At 37.9% G+C, this 22,683-nt stretch overlaps 1 protein-coding gene across 1 annotated transcript; it reads right to left on the reverse strand.

The window, feature by feature from the left end:
• Nucleotides 1-10,997: 10,997 nt before the first annotated feature.
• On the reverse strand, nt 10,998-15,501 carry LOC138909848 (uncharacterized). The gene is made up of 7 exons (XM_070201063.1): nt 15,090-15,501; nt 14,359-14,474; nt 13,996-14,083; nt 12,874-13,323; nt 12,667-12,741; nt 12,401-12,612; nt 10,998-11,045 (listed from the first exon to the last, which is right to left on the reverse strand). The coding sequence occupies exons 1-7, from the start codon at nt 15,499-15,501 to the stop codon at nt 10,998-11,000; spliced, it is 1,401 nt and encodes a 466-aa protein (XP_070057164.1).
• Between the last annotated feature and the right edge of the window lie 7,182 nt (nt 15,502-22,683).

The following is a 22,683-nucleotide window of genomic DNA, read 5'->3' on the forward strand; positions in this document are numbered from 1 at the left end:
TCGTGCAGGATAAACAGAGTGAACCCCAATATGGGGAATTCAGTCTCGTAAATATGACATCGTGACCCTTGAGAAATATTCAGATAGGAGTTAGAGTAGTTAAAGGTATTGTATGAATGTTATGGAAATAAAAGAGAGTACCAATGGGGAGACAGTCAAAATATCAGTTCAGAAGCAACACTACAAGCACAAGGACATGGAGGTAAGAACTATGGATAATTATAGGTGAGTACGAACATCAAGAATTCCATCGGGCATGCGATGTAATAAGCTCGCAGCTTTACAAGAGTCAGAAGGTCTTCCCTAAGTACTACAATGAAAGACTAGCTGAGGAAATAAGGAAGAAGGCTTCAACCAAAGCACAGTGACCTAAAGAGGAAATAATTTTGTAACAATAGTCCCACTACAAAATTGTATGAACTACAAAGAAAGTGGCACCTACCATGGCTAATGAGCGGGGAGTGAAACCAAAAGTAATATTCGAGACCATATGAGTTGCACAAAAATTTCGGCATGCGTGAGAAATCGGATAAGCTAAGTATGCATGCAACAAAGGGGAAAAAAAGACTAGGAAAAGCAATTTCTTACGTTTGAAGAAATCTGAAATGGAACAAAAGGAATTATTCGATTAATGATCAGCCGTAGAAGACTCCGGTATAAGTTAAAAGAAGTAATTGGGTCCAGGTCATAGACAAAGGAGGTAATCATTAGAAGATTGTATCATGGTTTTCCATAGTGTCCATGGAAGGCTAAAGTAATAACTAAATTTCATGAGCCACAGATCGGAAGATAGCTTAAGCCTACATAAAGGCTAATCAGAAGGAAGAGGAAACTAAAGAGTTACATCAACTAAGTAAATTAGGAGTCTGCTTATTGGACCCAGAAAGTTATAGATATCATGATTAAGAACATTGCAAAATCACTCTTAACAGTGCAATAGCCATATTCTGTAACGGCTCTACGATAAAACCAGTTAGAAGTGTCCCAACCTCATAAAAAGTTAGTATGAAGCTCTCACAAGATCGTGTAAAGAGGTGGATGTATTATAATAGAAGTTCAAGACGTGGATGTGAATTATACCAAAGTGGAGGGGAGGTCATGAAAGAGATAGAAGATGTGATGTGAGGCTTTAAGGTAAGTAAGGAAAAGGTGAACAATGTATGAGATACTCGAAAGAAGAAGGTTGAGAATAGTCCATACTTTGGATAGAAGGCTAGAAGCACGGGGATTCAATATCCAGGAATGATAGTGGCATCGTCAGTGGCATATCTTCCAGCCTATGGTTTATAGGTACCGAGAAATCTAGCCAAGAGAGTAAAGAAGAGTTAGAGACGATGTGATGTCTCGCTTGATGTTCTAGAATAACATAAGGGAATCTATGGTGCAAACAAGTTGATGGAATGTTGTGAATAGTATAAATAGATACGTAAAGGTCGCAAGATAAAGTATAGTAAAGCGACGAGGTTTTGTGATAGGAGTAAGGACGAGAAAGGGTGAGTAAGAAGGTAACGAGAATGGATAAGTCCTCGAGATTAAGCCCATGAAAACAAGAGAGCTAATGGTTTCTCTAAATTATAGAAAGTTTAGCATAGTCTGAATGAACTCAAAGGAATCTAAAGACTAATAGCATCTAGAGTGGAATGAGGGTGTGATTGTGATAAATAAAGGATGACATTTGGCCTTCGATTGAGTAATTACTTGAAGAGGATTTCATGAATTATACAGGATTAAAATGCCCATGTAAGGTGAGTCATATTGGGATGCTATAAAATACGGTTATGGAAGTATAGTATTGCCCCTTGTAGATCATTCTAATTACTCCAGATGTCCCTGATGAGACGTGAGCCCTAGCGGCAGTGTTACATAAGAGATCAAGTAATCAGTGGTATATGATAGATCAACATTAAGGTGAATCAACAGTGGATGGACAAAAGTCACAAGGTATGAGGTGAGATTAGGCCGTCATTCTTAAGATGAACAAGTAATGATGAGGCATTAAAGGACTTAGATTTATACATATGGGATAAGTAACCTGGAGTTAGGTAGCAGACCTCAATTACGATAAATCGAAGTAAGAGTTATAGCATAATAAGACCTACCTAGATACAGTAAATTCATACGAATGGATAAGCGGATCTATGAAATAAGGTAGAACAATATTTGTAAGTTTGACAAAGTACCGAGCGAAGAACTTCAGTATACCTACAAATACCAGAGGAACATTTTATTAAGTTTTGTATATATATTTGCAAAGTGAGGCCTAAATATTGGCTAAAAGCTGGAGGAAAGAGGAGAGAAGAGCCACATAGGCGCACATACAAGGAAAAAGTCGTAAAGACTGCATGACAAAAGAAAGCAAGAGTTACGAGATTGGAAGAATTCCGACCACAGACCGTGGTACGAGAAAGAGGCCTAAAGGGGGGAATGCCCTGGCCTTTGGATTCCTAAATGGCAAGAAGAGTATTAAAGTATTCGCAAGAGTTATGGGTTATGAGAATGATAAGTACATCAGTCAACATTCGAGGACGAATTTTCCAAAGGAGGGAATAATGTTACACCCCATGTTTTATTACATGGAAGTACGCCATAAGTAAATTGATATAAGCTCGGAAATGATATGTTACATTTTGCATTTTCGTACGTTAAGGTTTCGTCGTAAGTTAATTGACGTATGTATTTTGAGATTATAAACATTATAAAATTTCAAACAAGTGATGAGTAAAGTCGTGAAGGTGAGAGGGGAAGCAAGTCAAAGAAAATAATTTTTTGTCTAAGTTTGATATGTTGGGATAAAATATGGACCAAGCTAAAATACTCGGTATTTATGGACTACTGCCATACAAGGTACCACATAACCATAATAGTAAGGTGTATAAGGTATGTTAAGAGTGAGTAGTATTTTACGTAAGTGGAGATAATTGATTAAGTGGGTAAGAATATTTTCGAGCTGCCACATGGCATTAAGCCAAGCCAAGTGGCACAAATTTGCATGATGAGTAATATGGTATAAGACACTTGCCACATGAATACGTTGTCACTACAACTTGATATCAACGTAGCATTTTTTTGGCATGACACTTAAACAAGAAATTTGAGTGGTTTAATTTATCAAGGGATTAACCAGATAACAAAAGCTTGTAGCTTTAAAAATGAAACAATAGCTGCCTTATCGCAGAGATAGATAAGCTAGAAATAGTAGCAAATATCCAATTATGAGCAATGCACAAAACAGAAAATTTGTTGACCTTCACTTTCCATAAAATATATGGTCACTTGAATAAGACCAACAACGTTGGGTGATTAGCACAACAAAAGGCTCCTTTTAGATGTCAAGATGAAGATGGTCATATTCACTAAGTGACGAATGAGCTTCAGCAAAGTTCATGCAAGGTCCGATTATGTTTGAGATACAATTCTAAGAAAGCACGGTACAATCTTTCTCAAGAATATCATGCGGATTATTCCCTACTTCGATCTGTCGTTACGTGTTGTCGCAATTAACGGGTATTAAAGATATTGTCAAGAGAATCGGTTCGGGTATGTTAACGCCATCCCTTCTTTATTTTTGGCATGATCCAAATAATACAAAAAGAAACGAGCAAACGCACAGTTTTCATAAACCACTCTATTCATAGAAATACTAGGAGACTCTATGTTCTTGATTCCCAATGTGACATATTATTATATGTTCTGTTCATGGGTCTCAGAATGATACGCAGTTGATAAAGTTTATCCGAAAGAAATATTGAGATTATTAACATATTTTCATGCATTTCATTCATTTATACATGTACATTGATCCATGACCAGATGGCATTATATACGCGTATTTATATGTATACATATGTATAGGGGATATTGGAAAAGGTTACGGTGTTATATACGCACCACCACCTGATCAGCTGGTATACGTTGATGATTTGCCCATAGTGGACGCAATGATATGATGGGCTGCCCTCAGAGGCTTGATGATATTATGAACACATATACTTATGCATGGTATGACATTTATACGTATATGCATGACGTTATAAAAATCAAATGATTCACAGAGCTATGCAAATGTAGATGTCGAGTCTTTTACTCCATGTTTCTCTCATGTCTATTATTTACTGATTTTCATTCCTTTCATACTCGGTACATTATTTGTAATGATTTCCCTTTTGCTTGGGGACGCTGTGTTTCATGCCCGCAGGTCCCAGTAGACAAGTCGAGAGCCTTCCAAGTAGGCTATCAGCTCAGCGGAAGATGTTGGTACGCTTCATTTGCTTCAGAGTTACTTGTTTGGTTAGTTTGATTTGGACATGTATTGTTTGTTATTGCGGGACTCTGTCCCGACCTTTCAGATTTGAATTTTGATGGTTCTGTTAGCTCTGTTAAGCTATTTGAGATTGAGGAGCGCATCCGGAATGTGAATTGGAGGTCCGTAGTAGAATTAGGCTTGAATTAGCGAAAGTTAGAATTTTTGGCAAATTTGACCGAGAGTGGACATTTCTTTTGCGACGAGCTACTCTCCGTAAACTATCTTGATCCCTCCCCGTGTGGGGACATTCAATGCCTGGTGTAGTGTCGAGGGTATTGTCCTCTTGTTGTGCATCCATGGCCTTTCGAATAGAGCATTATATCTCATATCCCCTTCAATCACATAGAACTTTGTTTCCTGAATGGTTCTGGCAGTGTTCACTAGCAGGGTTATCTCCCCTTTAGTAGTTTCACATGCCATGTTGAATCCGTTTAAAATCCGGATTGCATGCACTATTTGGTCTTGTAGACCCGGCTGCTCTATGACCCTCGATCTGATAATATTGGCCGAGCTACCTGGTTCGAATTACGCACGCTTAACTCGTTATTTATTTATGAGTATAGATATTACCAATGCATCGTTATGTGGTTGCACGATGCCTTCAGCGTCCTCATTGTTGAAAGAGATGGTCCCCTCCGGCATGTAATATCGGGTTTGTTTTTCCTTTTCCCTTGTAATTGACACCTTAGTGTGCTTAAGCATTGGCCCATAGGGGACGTCGACTCCACCGATGATCATGTTGATGACGTGCCAAGATTCCTCTTGCTCGGCATATTTGTTGGAATCCCTATTCCTGAATTAATTTTTGGCTCGGTCACTCGAAAATTCCCCGAGGTGCCCGTTATTGAATAACCGGGCCACTTCTTCTCTTAGTTTTTGGCAATCTTTGATCCTGTGGCCATGAGTGCCATGATACTTACACATCAGGTTGGGGTCTCTTTGGGCAGGATCGGACTACAATGGCTGAGGCCACATGGTATCTTTGATGCCTCCGATGGTAGATACGATGCCGACAGCATCGACACTAAAGTTGTATTCCGATAATCTCGGTGCCTCCCTGGCTCCGAGTTGCCTGTTGAAACCATTTTTATTCATGAGTCCCCGACTATCGTGGCCTCAATCGCTTCTTTTTTTGCTCCTCGCAGGGTTACGTCCGGATTCGCTACCCCTTCGATATCCGCTATACGGTTGATACCGATCTCTCTTCGCACTTGGTTCATGATCGACGACTCTTTTAGACATGTCTTTAGTTCTAATGTGATACATGGACATAGAAGGGGCTCCAAGCTGATCATGTTCGACTCTGATTTTCGATTGGTACCTGTTATGGACTTCTGCCCAAGTTAGACACTCTATCAAATTCTGTTTCAGCTACTGTGAAGCCAATGAGCTTTGTGGGTTGAGTCCTTAAGTGAATGCCTGAACGGCCCAATCGTTCGCAACCAGAGGCAGGTCCATTCATTACATTTGAAACCTCGACACGAATTCCCTGAGCATTTTGTTATCTCTTTGTTTCACTTTAAAGAGGTCTGATTTTCTGGTCTCGACCTTGATGGCCCCGGCATGAGCTTTTACAAAGGAATCTGCAAGCATAGAAAATGAATCAATGGAATTTGGGGGTAGGTTGTGATACCATATTATTACTCTTTTAGACATAGTTTCTCTGAACTTTTTCAGCAAAACCGACTTGATTTCATCATTTCCCTTGATGACACACATGTAGGAGGTCACGTGTTCATTTGGATTTGTGGTTCCGTTATACTTTGGAATTTCGGGCATACGGAACTTCTTCAGGATTGGTTTCAGTGTTGCGCTCGAATGGAAAGTCTTTTGGAAAAATTTCATAGAATCTAGGCTTTTCAATATCGGGGGTTTTCCTGGGATTTGATCAACCCTGGGGTTATACGTCTCCACTTTTTTATCGTTGGCTTCGATCTTCTTTTCCCCCGATTCCATCCGCTTTGTCAGTTCCTCAAGCATCTTTATTATTTTGGGGTTGGTCCCGGGTTCAACTTCACCCGGCCTTTCTGTGGTTGGTTCATTTCTTTGGGTGGGGGCACGACTTTGGTTCTGTAACTGGGCTATCGCCTCCTGTTGAGCTTGTAACATTTCGAAGATCGCCCGTAAATTGATCCCATCGCCTTCACCGGCATGCGTACCCGGGGCTATTCATCGGGCTCCTCTGTGAATGTTGTTCTCGGGATCGGTAGGCAAGTTTGCATCGATTGCTACATGAGAGTTGACATCGATTGGGTCCATAATTAGAACTCCGTTGGGGTCAACATGGGGCACCTCATTGCTGGGCACTACATTGTGATTTTCGCCATTGTGGCCAGACTCAGCATCAACGTTCAAGTGAGCAGATTGAGAGTTTGACCTTTTTAATTTAACCTGAAATTAAAATCTCAAAGAACAAGCGTAAAACAGAATGCATTATGGAAATTTATATCAAACTAACACTATTATCCTTAGCCCCATGGTGGGCGCCAAACTGCTTACCCTTAAAAACAAATAACAATTGAATTTATACGATGTTTTAAAGATATGTGGATTAATTCAATATAAGTGATCAATGACGTTAGAGTAAGCAAATAAAAGATGTGATAAATGGACAAAGCAATGATAAGAGTGATTCTAAGTTCGGTTAATGGCTTCACGGGGAACCTGCCTTCTGTTCCGAGCTTACACTTATGAAGAACTTATGAACAAAAACAAGAACTTTGAATAACATTTAGGGAGTGGAAATAAATTACCTTGATATGCGTGTTATCATGTCTCTAATGAATAATAAACTTTCCCTTTATATAGTAGGGCAGTTTTACCCAAAGTACAATCCTAAGAAAGGTAAAAGTCTTCCTTTTCACTAATCACTCATTTTTTGCCGATATGGGTCAAGATTCATGCCATGATATCTGGTTGGGCACAGGCATCATGGCCCTTTGTTAGTCATGTGCGGTTGTTTGGTAATGCTCTTCAAAGTCTTGGGACTCGAACGGACCCGAAGGACGCAGTCCCGATGCCCCCTAGAGTAGGCATTTTGCTCGAGCCCCGATACGAGGGGCTCATCGCTCTATCTCCGATTCCTTACGGTCACGTCCCTGCTCCGTTTGCCTCACCGGGAAACCGGGGTGCTTAGTGGGCTCTGTTTTATCCGAATACATTACTAAAAGATGAAAAACACCCTTTAGTAAAATCACTTCAAATGGTTTCCTTCTTTTCCGTTTTAAAAAAATATTATTATTCAATATCTTTTCTAGTTTTTATGAGATTACTATTATTATTATTATTATTATTATTATTATTATTATTATTATTATTATTATTATTTATATATTGTTAAAAGGACATCTTGGTTATGTATACTTTTTCAAATATTTTCCTATTTAAATTCAAGACTTAACAACAAGTTCCTATAGGATGAAGAGTCAATTCAATATGTTTACAAGTTATATTTATATAATTCAATACATCATAATGTAATTAAAATGTTGATAAATAAAAATTCAAGCTTTATGCAATGCGAATAAAATAAATAAGGGTGAAAATCATTTACATCCCCCAAAGTCATCCTTCAACTTTGAACAATTATCATTATGCTCCTCATATCAAGGATGTCACGACCCAAACCGATGAGCCGTGACGAGTGCCCGAGTTCTACCTATCGAACACCCCTAAGCATTCGTCTAAGATATAAACATGAAATAAGTGTAGGTCATGCATAACATCTGAAAATAAACTACTGATTCATATGAACAACATACGTGGGAAAACATTCCCAAAAGATATATATACATATATATATATATATATATATATATATATAAACTACGTTATATGAACAACATACGTGGGAAAACATTCCCAAAAGATATATATATATATATATATATATACGAAATATGGTAGGGCGAGCCGACAAGGCCACATACTATCCAACTATATATGACTGTCTACAAACCTCTAACACAGTGTACAACTGTATTAAGGATGAGACTGGGCCCCGTCATACCCATATGTATACAAAAATATCGTACCAAAACTCAATAGCAGCTACGGATCAAATGGAGCACACCAACTCTCGCTGAGCAGGGATCCTAAGATGGGGGACCGTCAGCCTGTCAACCTGCACCTGCAGGCATGAAACGCAGGCCACCAGGCAATAGAGGCGTCAGTATGAATAATGTATAGAGTATGTAAGGCATAAAAATTAGTATATAACAGACATGAAAGAAACATGGAGTAAAGGACTTAACCTGTAAGTTTGAATAGATTTGTGAATTATGAAACATTTATAATGTTATGCATATGCGTATAAATGTCATATCATGCATAGGTATATGCATACATAACATCATCAAGCCTATGAGGGCATCCCATCATATCATCTCAACCTCTGTGGGCGAAATCATAAAGATATACTAGCTGATTAGGTGGTGGTGCGTATATAATGCCATAACCTTTCCTCATGCCCCATATACATATACTATACGCGTATACAACGCTATATGGCCATGGGTCAGTATACCTGTATAAATGGATACAATGCATAATGAAGTAAGTTAATAAGATCTCTCGGAATGTCATGAGACCCATGAACAGACGATATGATAGTAGGACATATGGGAAATCCAGAACATAGGCAACCCTAGTACTTCTAAGAATAGAATCATTTATGAAAGTTGTGTGCTTGCTCGTTTCGTTATATCATATGGATCATGCCAAAAGGAAGGAAGGGATAGCCTTAACATACCTCAAGTCATCAATGCAACTCAACCACAAGCTTATGATAACTAGCGCGCCAACCCTATAACAAAGAAATACATGTATGACTTAGATGGTGCTGGTATGTTACGTATCTCAAACGATAACTCGATTCTAAAATAAAACAGGCAGCATTTCCCCTGATTTTACTACTCCCTCAAGCCTACTATAGGCGAGATATAAACACAATACAATCAGTAACTCAAAACCAATCAAAATTCAATTTGGAACCTTCAATACAACAAAAATCCCAAATATACCATAACACACCCAATCAACAAGTTATCAATTTGCCTGAAACTGCAACGACAAGCGACCAACCTACTACCCTACCACATGTGGCATTTCTCCACGCCCTTTTATCCTTACAAACTCCATAAATCTGCAGCATAATAGGCCATCATGAGTGGAATACAAAACAGTCCACTAAATGTGGAAAATAAATTGAACTCACGGCTTCCGATCACCGTCCCGTGAGTTGTACCGATTAGGAAATCAATGGGTCATTATACATGTATAAATGGATGCAACGCATAATAAAGTAAGTTAATAAGATCTATCGGAATGTCATGAGACCAATGAACAGACGATATGATAGTAAGACATATGGGGAATACAGAACATAGGCAACCCTAGTACTTCTAAGAATAGAATTATTTGTGAAGGTTGTGTGCTTGCTCGTTTTGTTGTATCATATGGATCATGCCAAAAGGAAGGAAGGGATAGTCTTAACATACCTCAATTCATCAATGCAACTTAACCACAAGCTTATAATAACTAGCGCGCCAACCTAATAACAAAGAAATACATGTACGACCTAGATGGTGCTAGTATATTACGTATCTCAAATGATAACTCGATTCTAAAATAAAGCGGGCAGCATTTCCCCCTGATTTTACTACTCCCTCAAGCCTACTATAGGTGACATACAAACACAATACAATCATCAACTCAAAACCAACCTAATTACAAGTCGAAACCTTCAATACAACAACAACCCTAAATATACCATAACACACCCAATCAACAAGTTATCAATTAGCCTGAAACTACAACGACGAGCGACCAACCTACTACCCTACCACATGTGGCATTTCTCCACGATATTTAATCCTTCCAAACTCCATAAATTAGCCGCACAATAGGCCATCACGAGTTGACTACAAAACAGTCCACTAAAAGTGGAAAAGAAATCGAACTCACAGCTTCCGATCACCGTCCCGTGAGTTCTAACTATTAGGAAACCAATTTCAACCTTCCTTGATATTTAAACACTTTAATACAGAAATTATACATTTATTAACTATGAAGTACCTTACAAAACGCAAACTACAAAGATAAAAGAGAGGCGGTATAATGATACTTATGTCGTAGGGATCGCTATGATGTTATCGCTTCTCGATTTCAGACCCGGGATGTTAGTATTCTTTGAAACCCTATTAGAGAGCTCAAGGATAGGTTTTATGGTGTTCTCTGGTCGGGTTCTATGTAAAAATAAAGGGAGAGAGACGAGTTAAGACCTATATATCAAATTTTGAAAAGTCAAAGAGGTGCTAGCTTGGCACCCTCGTATTGGCCCATCTTCCGACGCTCATATCCTTTTACACGGATGTCGTATGAACAAACGGTTAAGTGCGTTGGAAACTAAATTCTAAGACCTTCAAGTTGGTGTAAAATATGTCTAAAAAGGATCTCATATAGAACACGAAATCTATTTCTCAAAACGCTCTGTTACAAGGCAAATCCTTAGTCGGTTTTTCCCAAACTTTATATTGTTTATCCAAACATCATATATAGTCATATTATGACTTTAAATCATTTAAATCATGATTAAAAAGTCTCATATCCATTATACGTCACCTTGGGACACACAGGGTGTAACAATCTTCCCCCCTTAGAAACATTCGCCCTCGAATGTTAAACTCCTAGAGATTTATAGAAATTTTGCCAGTGTCTCCTCTGTAATGGTACCACTACCAACCTGTCAGACAGAAAAGCCAACAATACAAAGCCACACAGGGCCATAATCATCAATAACACCAATGGCCTCACACGACCAATGACAATAACTAACATAAGAATCAAGTACCATATATGTACCTAAGGCTGTGATGTGTCAGTCCGATCCTCCTCCGGAAGCGGAAACAAGTGAGGATACCTAGACTTCATGTGTTATTCAGTTTCCCAAGTCATCTGAACCTGTCTATCTAGTATAGAAATTAGAGCTTCCTCATATGATAGTTTCTATGTGACATGAACATCGTCAATTGGAATGTCTCTAGAAGGATCTCTGATACACTTACGGAGCATAGACACATGAAAGACTGTATGTACAGACTCCAAGTTGGAAGGCAAGTATAACTCATATGCTACCTGGCCTACTCTGCGTATGATCTTATAAGGCCCAATGTACCGAGGGCTAAGCTGTCCTTTCTTACCGAATCTCATAATGCCTTTTATCGATGATACCTTTAGGAATACCCAGTCATCTACCCGAAACTTCAAGTCTCGTCGTCGATTATCTGCATAGGACTTCTGACGACTCCGAGCTACTAATAGCCTTTACCGTATAAGCTTAATCTTCTCAATTGCCTGTTGTACCAACTCTGGTCCTACTAACTTAGTTTCCCAACCTCGAACCATCCAATAGCTGACCTACACTTCCATCCGTAGAGAGCTTCGTATGGAGCCATCTGAATTCTGGAATGATAGATATTATTATATGCGAACTCAATAAGTGGAAGATGATCATCCCAGCTACCCCTGAAGTCTATCACACAAGCCCATAACATATCCTCCAGCGTCTGAATAGTACGCCCAGCCTGACCGTCTGTCTGGGAAAGAAATGTTGTACTAAGGCTTACTTGAGTCCCCAATCCTTTTTGGAAGGACCTCCAGAAATTAGCTGTAAACTGAGCACCTCTATCTGAGATAATAGTATAGGGACACCATGAAGTCTTATTATCTCCTTAATGTAAATCCTTGCATAATCCTCTGTTGAATACGTAGTCCTAACAGGCAGAAAATGGGCTAATTTTTGTAATTTCTATCAACAATAACCCATATAGAATCAAACTTACGATGGGTACGAGGTAAGCCTATGATAAAATCCATATTAATTACATCTCATTTCCTAGTCGGAATCACTATAGCCTGCAATAATCCACCGGGTTTCTGATGCTCAATCTTAACCTGCTGACAATTAGGGCACTGAGCAACAAACTCTGCTATATGCTTCTTCATTTCGTTTCACCATTATATTTCCCTGATATCAAAATATATTTTCGTCGCTCCTGAAGTAACAAAATAACGGGAATAGTGAGTTTCTCCCATAACCTGCTGGCACAGCCCTGCCACATTAGGAACACATAATCGACCTCGATATCTAAGGACTACATCTCCTATAATCTCAAATGGTGTCTTCTCCTTTTGAGGTGTTGTATCTCTATAATGAGCTAGAACAGGATCCTCATACTGACGTTCCTTCACTTCAGTTACTAAAGAGGATGTTGTCGTGTCCAGAATAGTAACTCCGGTAGGACCTGAATCTAGTAATCAAACTCTAAGATTAGCTAGCTGATGAATCACATGGGTTATCTCACTCTTCTCTTGCTGTAAATATGATAGGCTACCCATAGATCTACGGCTGAGGGCGTCGGCTACTACATTCGCCTTCCCTGGATTATATAAAATATCAACATCATAGTCTTTCAGTAGCTCCAATCATTGCCTCTGACATAAATTCAATTCCTTTTGCTTGAAGATATACTGAAGGCTCTTATGATCCATATAAGTATCAACATGAATACCATACAAATAGTGCATCCACATCTTTAGTGCATGAATCACCGCGGCTAACTCTAAATCATTAGTCGGGTAATTCTCCTCGTGCTTTATTAGCTGTCTAGAAGCATAAGCTACAACTTTACCATGTTGCATCAGTACACAACCCAATGCAATGCCCGAAGCATCACAATAGATAGAATAACCATAGGTCCCCTCTGGGAGTGGCAGAACAAGTGCTGAAGTCAATTTGTCCTTCAATGCCTGGAAACTACACTCACAAGCATCATTCCACTGAATCTTATTTGCCTTCTGAGTCAACTTTGTCAATGGTGCTGAAAGAGAAGAAAAACCATCTACAAATCTCATGTAATAACCTGCCAAACCCATGAAGCTACGAACCTCCGTCGGTTTTGTGGATCTAGGCCAAGTCTTCACAGCCTCAATCTTCTGTGTATCAACACGAATACCCTCATCTAAAATAATATGTCAAAGGAAAGCTACAGAATTCAACCAGAATTCACATTTAGAGAATTTTGCGTACAACTTCCTTTCTTGTAGAACTCTTAGCACAGTATGCAAATGATCTGCATGCTCAACCTCTGAACGAGAATAAACCAAAATATCATCTATAAATATAATAACGAACAGATCTAGAAAAGGTCTGAACACACGGTTCATCAAGTCCATGAATACCGCTAGGGCATTGGTCAAACCGAATGACATAATACGAAACTCAAAGTGCCCGTATCTGGTCCTGAATGCTGTCTTCGGAATATCCTTCTCTCTAACCCTTACCTGATGGTACCCCGACCTCAAGTCTATCTTCGAGAAACACCTGACACCCTGCAACTGATCAAATAAATCATCAATCTTCGGGAGCGAGTACATATTCTTGATCGTCGCCTTATTCAACTGTCTATAATCAATACACATCCACAAGGAACCATCTTTCTTTCTCACAAATAACACAAGTGCTCCCCACGGTGATGTACTGGGTCTTATAAAGCCTTTCTGAAGTAAATCCCTCAGTTGTTCTTTCAACTCTCTCAGCTCTGCAAGTGCCATTCTATAAGGAGGAATAGAAATCGGCTGAGTATCTGGTAATGTGTCAATAGCAAACTCAATCTCCCGCTCTAGCAGAAGGCCTGGAAGCTCATCAGGAAAAACATCGAGAAACTCATTAACCACTGGGATAGATTGAAGGGTCGGTGACTCTGCATTCACATCCTGTACCTGAACTAAGTGATAAATATAGCCCTTTCTGATCATCTTCCTTACCTTGAGATAGGAAATAAACCTACCTCTCGGCGGTGCAGTATTACCTTTCCACTCTAGAACTAGCTCCCTGGAAACTGGAACCGAACCATCGTTGATCCACAATCAACGTTAGCATAACAAGAAGCCAACCAATTCATACACATTATAACATCAAATTCTACCATATCTAGCTCAATCAGGTCTGCTACTGTAGAACGACTAAGAACTACTACTATACAATCTTTATATACCCGTCTAGCTATCACTGGATCTCCAACAGGTGTAGACACCTCAAAAGGTTTAATCAACTCAGGTTCTATCCCACACTTGCTAGCAACCAATGGAGTGACATACGATAAGGTGGAACCTGGATCAATCAATGTATATACATCATATGAGGAGACTGATAATATACCTGTAACAACATCAGGTGACGAATCCTAATCCTCTCGACCCGCTAATGCATAAACGTGGTTCTGAGGACTTCTCGAGCAAGATGCTCCACTTCTGCCTCTACCACGACCGGCTGGTGCCTGTGAACCTTGCCCGGGGGGGCGTACTAATGATGACGAACTTGCTACAGATCCCACTGGCTGAACTATACCTGTACTACCTCTCATCGGACAATCTCTCATAACGTGGCCTGGATAACCACAAGTATAACTAACACCTAACCTCATGAGGCACTGCCCGACATGCTGCTTACCACACTGAGCACATCGTGGCAAGGGTGGCCTCATCTGACTTGACTCACCCCTATACTGAGAACTAGAGGCCCTGAAATTCTGACCGGGCCCTGGATTGGTAGAACGATCAGATCTCCTACCGGCAAACTAAGGGGGTGCACTAGCCGATGGCTGGGCTGGATACCTAGGGTACTGCTGTCTCTAACCACTTCAAAACTCACAAGAAGGACCTGAATATCTCGCTCTCTTACTCTGGCACCTATCATGATCATGATCGGCCCTCTACTTCTGCTTACGCTCCTCTACACCCTGAGCGTATGCCTGAATACGAGAAATATCAATGCCTGGATGAAGTGAGACCGACATACAGTCATTAAGAAGGTGCGGCTCCAACCCAATCACGAACGGGTGAACCTGATCCTCCATCTTAGCTACAATAGTGGGAGTATACCTAGACAAAGAATCGAATTGAAGGTTGTACTCCCGAACACTCATATTACCCTGCCGAAGGGTCAAGAACCTATCAACTCTGGCACGTCTAAGCTCTAGTAGCAAATAATGACCAAGAAAAGCCTCTGTAAACTCCTGCCATACTGCTAGAAGGGCATACTCACCTCTGGACAACTCGCAAGACACATACCAATTAATTGCAACATTCCAAAGTCTATAGGAAGCTAGCTCAACTGACTCAGTCACAGTGGCCTTCATTACCCTCAAAGTCCTCTACATCCTATCGATAAATACCCGAGGGTCATCGTTTGGATCTGCTCCAGTGAATATCGGAGGGTCCAAATTAATGAAATCATGAACCCCCGCACTAATGGCCCTATCCGCATTACTAATACCTACCTCATGGTGCCGAGCCTATGCGGCCACTAATCGAGTCAATAGCTGAATAACATCTCTCATCTCCTGACCCGGTGCAGCTGGATGAGGAGCTGGGGGTACTGGAGCTGGTTCCCCTCGGATCTCCTCTGGAGAGGGCAAGGTATGTGAAGTCAGAGATGGAGTCTCACTATATGACTCTCCCCGAGCCCTGGTAACTCGTGGCGCTCGAATTGTAGTCTCATCAGCCACGGACTTGCCCTTCTGGGTGGCTGTAGCCTTCTTGGGCATCGCTAAATACATAACATATCATTAGGAAAATAAATCCTCATATCACACGATCTAAGATTAGAAGGGAGGATAATATCCCATATGTCCTGCAGCCTCCTGTTTTTAAGTGTGGCGCACAACAAACTCACAAACAAGACTCTACTAGACACGGTATGTAGACAACCCTAGGATGGAACTGCTTTGATACCACTTTTGTCACGACCCAAACCGATGGGCCGTGACGAGTGCCCGAGTTCTACCTATCGAACACCCCTAAGCATTCGTCTAAGATATAAACATGAAATAAGTGTAGGTCATGTATAACATCTGGAAATAAACTACTGATTCATATGAACAACATATGTGGGAAAACATGCCCAAAAGACATATAAACATATTTATATATATATATATATATATATATATATATATATACGGAATATGGTAGGGCGAGCCGACAAGGACACATACTATCCAACTATACATGGCTGTCTACAGACCTCTAACAGAGTGTACAAATGCATAAAGGATGGGACTGGGCCCTGTTATACCCATATGCATACAAAAGTATCGTACCAAAATGCAATAGAATCTCTGGATCAAACGGAGCACACCAACTCTCGCTGAGCAGGGATCCTAAGATGGGGGACCATCAGCCTGTCTACCTGCACCTGCGGGCATGAAACGCAGGCCCCCAGGAAATAGGGGCGTCAGTACGAATAATGTACCGAGTATGTAAGGCATAAAAATTAGTATATAACAGACATGAAATAAACATGGAGTAAAAGACTCAACCTGTAAGTCTGAATAGATATGCGAATCATGAAACATTTATAATATCATGCATATGCATATAAATATTATATCATGCATAGGTATATACATGCATACAATCATCAAGCCTCTGAGGGCATCCCATCATATCATCTTAGCCTCTGTGGGTGAAATCATAAACGTATACCAGCTGATCAGGTGGTGGTGTGTATATAATGTCATAACCTTTTTCCATACCCCATAGACATATATTATACGCGTATATAACATCATCCGGTCATGGGTCATTATACATGTATAAATGGATGCAACGCATAATAAAGTAAGTTAATAAGATCTCTCAGAATCTCATGAGACCAATGAACAGACGATATGATAGTAAGACATATGGGGGATACAGAACATAGGCAACCCTAGTACTTCAAAGAATAGAATCATTTATGAAAGTTGTGTGCTTGCTCGTTTCGTTATATCATATGGATCATGCCAAAAGGAAGGAAGGGATAGCCTTAACATACCTCAAGTCATCAATGAAACTCAACCACAAGCTTATGATAACTAGCACGCCAACCCTATAACAAAGAAATACATTTACGACTTAGATGGTGCCGATATGTTACGTATCTCAAACGATAACTCGATTCTAAAATAAAACGGGCAGCATTTCCCCTGATTTTACTGCTCCCTCAAGCCTACTATAGGCGAGATACAAAAACAATACAATCAGTAACTCAAAACCAACCAAATTTCAATTTGGAACCTTCAATACAACAAAAATCCCAAATATACCATAACACACCCAATCAACAAGTTATCAATTTGCCTGAAACTGCAACGACAAGCGACCAACCTACTACCCTACCACATGTGGCATTTCTCCATGCCCTTTTATCCTTACAAACTCCATAAATCTGCAGCATAATAGGCCATCATGAGTGGAATACAAAACCGTCCACTAAAAGTAGAAAATAAATCGAACTCACGGCTTTCGATCATCGTCCCGTGAGTTCTACCTATTAGGAAATCAATTTCAAACTTCCTTGATATTTAAACACTTAAATACAGAAATTAGACATTTCTTAATTATGAAGTACCTTACAAAACATGAACTACAAAGATAAAAGGGAGGCAGTATAATGATACTTACATCGTAGGGATCGTTTTGATGTTATCGCTTCTCGATTTCGTACCCGGGATATTAGTATTCTTTGAAACCCTATTAAAGAGCTTAAGGATAGGTTTTATGGTGTTCTCTGATTGCGTTCTAAGTAAAAATAAGAGAGAGAGAGAGAGAGAGAGAGAGAGAGAGAGAGAGAGACGAGTTAAGACCTATATATCAACTTTTGAAAAGTCAAAGAGGTGCTAGTATTGGCCCATCTTTCGACGCTTATATCTTTTTATCCGGGTGTCATATGAATGAACGGTTAAGTGTGTTGGAAAATAAATTCTAAGACCTTAAATTTGGTATATAATATAATCCCCAAAAGACCTCAGATAGAACACAAAATTTATTTCTCAAAAAGCTTCGTTATAAGGCAAACCTTTAGTCGGTTTTTCCGCAACTTAAATCCGATTTTTTCCAAACTTTATATTTTTTATCCAAACATCATATATAGCCATATTATGACTTTAAACTCATTTAAATCATGATTAACAAGTCTCATATTCATTATACGTCACATTGGGAAGCACAAGGTGTAACGAAAAGATGACTTCTTTAAATGCCTATTTTACCTTCTACAATTTTTATCTCTTATTTTTATTCTTTAATATAATAATATTTTTTTATTTTAATTTATGTTTTTGGCTTATTACCTATAGGAAACTTTTCAAAACTAAAAAAAGTAAAAAGTAGTATTAAGCACATAAGTTAATGACATACAGTAGTGAAATAAATGAGAAAATAAAAAAACTACAATAAATAATTTACTCGTATCAGTAATTTTATTAATAGCAATCAAAACTTAATCTAATCACAAAATTGAAAATAAAAGAGAGTGAACATTTTATAAATTAAACAATGCAGGTAATAAAAGAATAATGGGCAAAAAATAAAGGTAAAATCTTATAATAAATTTGCAAATATTATCTATTTACAATTTACATTAACTTTAATTATAATTTAGAAAAAATCTAATAATAACAATCAAAACTCAAAAATTAATATATACATGGAGAATAATATAAATAGTGGAACTTAGAATCTCTCTTTCACACACACCCCGACATACATTTTATGCATTTTAATATACATAACATTAAAATAATAATAATAAAAATAAAGTAGCAGTACATTTTTGTAATAAATTCATAATATGGTTATTATATTTATAATGTTAGAGAACTTAGATTAAATTATATAATAATATATAATATTATTAAAATTATGAATAAATACTCGCATTAAAAAATATATAGATAACATAAAAAAAGTATTACGTATATGGGGAGTTGAAAATGTCAAAGAATGAAATAGGCATTACGTAGGATGAAAGGACGAAAATGACAATTAATTATTTAAAGTTGGAGGATGAGTTTGATTTTTAGAGTAAACTTGGAAGATGTAAATGTTTTTCACCCAATAATTAAACCTAAAGTCATTAAATCCTTTTAAACCTAATGTTATACATGTTTGGTAACTTAATTCAATTTAAGCATTGTTAATTTTCAAATGATTGTTTATAAGCTAGCAGAAACTTTTATACATTGTATTTTGTTCAATACTTTGATCATGTTTGACTGTACTTTGTCCTTTATAAGGATATTAACAATTAGAAATATTTTCATCAAACGCATCCAAATAATAAATTACAATAGTAACAATATAAATACATAATTGCTAATTTTATATATATATATATATATATATATATATATATATATATATATATATATATATATATATTATATGCTCTATAAACTTGCCTGGGAAAGGATATGATGAAAAGATTAACATTTTTTCGATTAACGATTGATAAAATTTTTGAAGAGGAAGTAATACCATCTATCATTTATTAGTGATAACAAAGAAGTATCATATAGTGTGTGAATATTAAAAATATTAAGAAATGAGAGCAAAATAGAACAATATACTAACAGAGACAAGATGTATATGAGGAGAATGTAGAAGTTATCTTATTCAAGTATGTTTCTTCTGTGTATTTCATAGGATAAAGAATACCCTATTTATAGGATATAAGATACATGAAAAGTTATTTATACCCTATTTATAAGATAGGAATACCCTATTTGACAAGAGGGTTGCTCTGATGATAAGCAACCTTCACTTCCATCCAAGAGGTTGTGAGTTCGAGTCGCCCCAAGAGCAAGGTGGGTAGTTCTTGGAGGGAAGGATGCCGAGGGTCTATTGGAAACAACCTCTCTACCTCATAGTAGGGGTAAGGTCTGCGTACACACTACCCTCCCCAGACCCCACTAGTGGGATTATACTGGGTTGTTATTGTTGTTGTTGTTAAGAAACATAAAAAGTTACAAGAATACACCTAAAGATTACAAATATTAATTGATGAATTAACTAAGTACATAAACTCAAATGGTTCATGGAATAGGGATGTCTAAGAGTATTCAATAGACATCCACTTTAACATATTCATAACACTCCCCTTGGATGTCCATCTAAAAGATAATGTGCCTCGTTAAAACCTTAATAGGAAAACTCAGTGGGAAAAAGCCTAGTGAAGGAAAAAGAGTACACATATCTTGTAATATGCATTGAGTACTGCCTCATTAAAAACCTTACCAGAAAAATCCAATTGGGACAAAAACTTGGTTAAGGGAAAAAGAGTACATCGCGTATTATACTCCCCCTGATGAAAACTTTATTTGATATCTCGGAGACGACGCATTCCAATCTTATGTATTAGCTTCTCAATTGTTGATGTTGGCAATGCCTTAGTGAATAAATCTGCTAGATTGTCACTTGAACGGATTTGTTGAATATCTATCTCACCATTTTGCTGAAGATCGTGTGTGAAAAAGAACTTTGGTAAAATGTGCTTTGTTCTGTCTCCTTTGATATATCTTTCTTTTAAGTTGAACTATGCAAGCAGCATTGTCTTCATACAATATCGTTGGAATCTTTGTTTTTAAAGAAAGACCACACAATTATAGAATATGTTGAGTCACTGATCTCAACCATACACATTCTCGACTAGCTTCATGAATAGCTATTATCTCTGCATGATTGGAAGATGCAACAACTAAAGTTTGTTTTGTTGAATGCCATGAAATAGTTGTACCCCCACAAGTCAATAGTCCCTCGGAGGTATCTAAAAATATGCTTAACACCATTCCAGTATCTTGTTGTTGGAAAGGAACTAAATCTTGCTAATAAACTTACTGCAAAAGTTATATCTGGTCGAGTATTATTTGCAAGATACATTAGTACCCCAATTGCACTAAGATATGGAGTTTTTCTACCAAGAAACTCTCTATCATTTTCATGAGGTCAAAATGGATCTTTATTTATATCAAATGATTTCACAACCATTGGGGTACTCAATGGATGTGCTTTATCCATATAAAAACGCTTTAGGATCTTTTCGGTATAAGTTGATTGATGGACAAAAATTCCATCTTTCATATGCACTAATTTGTAGACCAAGACAAATTTTTGTCTTTCCAATATCTTTCATTTCAAACTCTTTCTTCAAACAGTCTACTGCTTTTGGAAGTTCCCCAGGAGTTCCAATGATATTTAGATCATCAACATACACATCAATTATAACAAATTCAGATCCAGACCTTCTTACAAATAGACAAGGACAAATTGGATCATTCTTATAGCCTTCTTTCAGCAAATACTCACTCAGGCGATTATACCATATTCGCACTGATTGTTTCTATCCATATAAGGATTTTTGAAGCTTTATTGAACAAGTTTCCCGAAAACTTTTATTAGTTTCAGGAACTTTTAGCCCTTCAGGGATTTTCATATAAATTTCGTTTTCTAATGTGCCATACAAATAGGCTGTGACAACATCCATTAAACGCATATTAAGTTTTTCATGGACTGCCAAATTTATAAGATACCTGAAAGTGATTGCATCCACCACAGGAGAATATGTCTCCATATAATCAATGCCAGGTCTTTGCAAAAATCCTTGTGCCACAAGTCGTTCTTTATATCTAACGACTTCATTTTTATCATTTCGTTTTCGCACAAAAATCCATTTGTATCCCACTGGCTTTATTCCTTCAGGTGTTCGGACTATACGTCTGAATACTTCACGTTTTTCAAGTGACGCTAATTCTGCCTGGATAGCGTCTTTCCATTTTTGCCATTCATTTCTCTATTCTACATTCATCGACAGATCTTGATTCAAGATCCTCATCTTGTTGCATTATTTCAATAGCAACATTATAAGCAAAAATGTTATCGACAATAATATTATTTCGGTTCCACCTTTTTGCCGTAGAGACATGACTTATTGAGATCTCTTTATTTATATTATTTTTAGGTACCTGGACCTCCTCTGAGGTCTTATCATTTGTTATGTCATAGGACTCTTTTTGAGCAATTACCTCCATATTATCATCTCCTAGATCATTTGCTTCTTTTCGCTTTCAAGGATTTTTATCTTTGGAACTAATTGGTCTACCACGTTTCAAGCGTGGCTTAGACTCATTTGTATTTATAGATTGTCCAACCGGGACATCAATTCGTATAGGAGCATTAGCAGCTGGAATATGTGACTTAGTCACCCTTGGTAGGTTAGTGAATGCATAAGGTAGTTGATTTGCAATATTTTGCAAATAAATTATCTTTTGAACCTCGTGTTCACATTGATTTGTTTGAGGATCTAAATGAGATAGTGATAATGCATTCCAATCTATCTTCTTTTGCAGCTGCTTATTTTCTCCCCCTTATATTGGGTATACTGATTCATCAAAATGATAATCAGTAAATCTTCCCGTAAATAAATCTCCAGTTATTGGTTCCAAATATTTTATAATAGAATGAGATTCATATCCAAAATATATCCCCAATCTTCTTTGGGG

The sequence above is a fragment of the Nicotiana tomentosiformis genome, chromosome 4 (genome assembly GCF_000390325.3).
Source record: "Nicotiana tomentosiformis chromosome 4, ASM39032v3, whole genome shotgun sequence".
Classification (NCBI taxonomy): Eukaryota; Viridiplantae; Streptophyta; class Magnoliopsida; order Solanales; family Solanaceae; genus Nicotiana; species Nicotiana tomentosiformis.

Bases quoted from the DNA above. Each gene is read 5' to 3' on its own strand.
- LOC138909848 (XM_070201063.1), bottom strand. From the start codon at position 15,501: ATGAAGGCCACTGTGACTGAGTCAGTTGAGCTAGCTTCCTATAGACTT. The intron at 12,742-12,873 runs GTATTCATGTTG...TATATAATCCAG, and splicing joins GTGGATGCACTATTTGTATG to GGAAGGCGAATGTAGTAGCC. The intron at 11,046-12,400 runs GTTATGGGAGAA...TCTGTCTGACAG, and splicing joins TGGCAGGGCTGTGCCAGCAG to GTTGGTAGTGGTACCATTAC.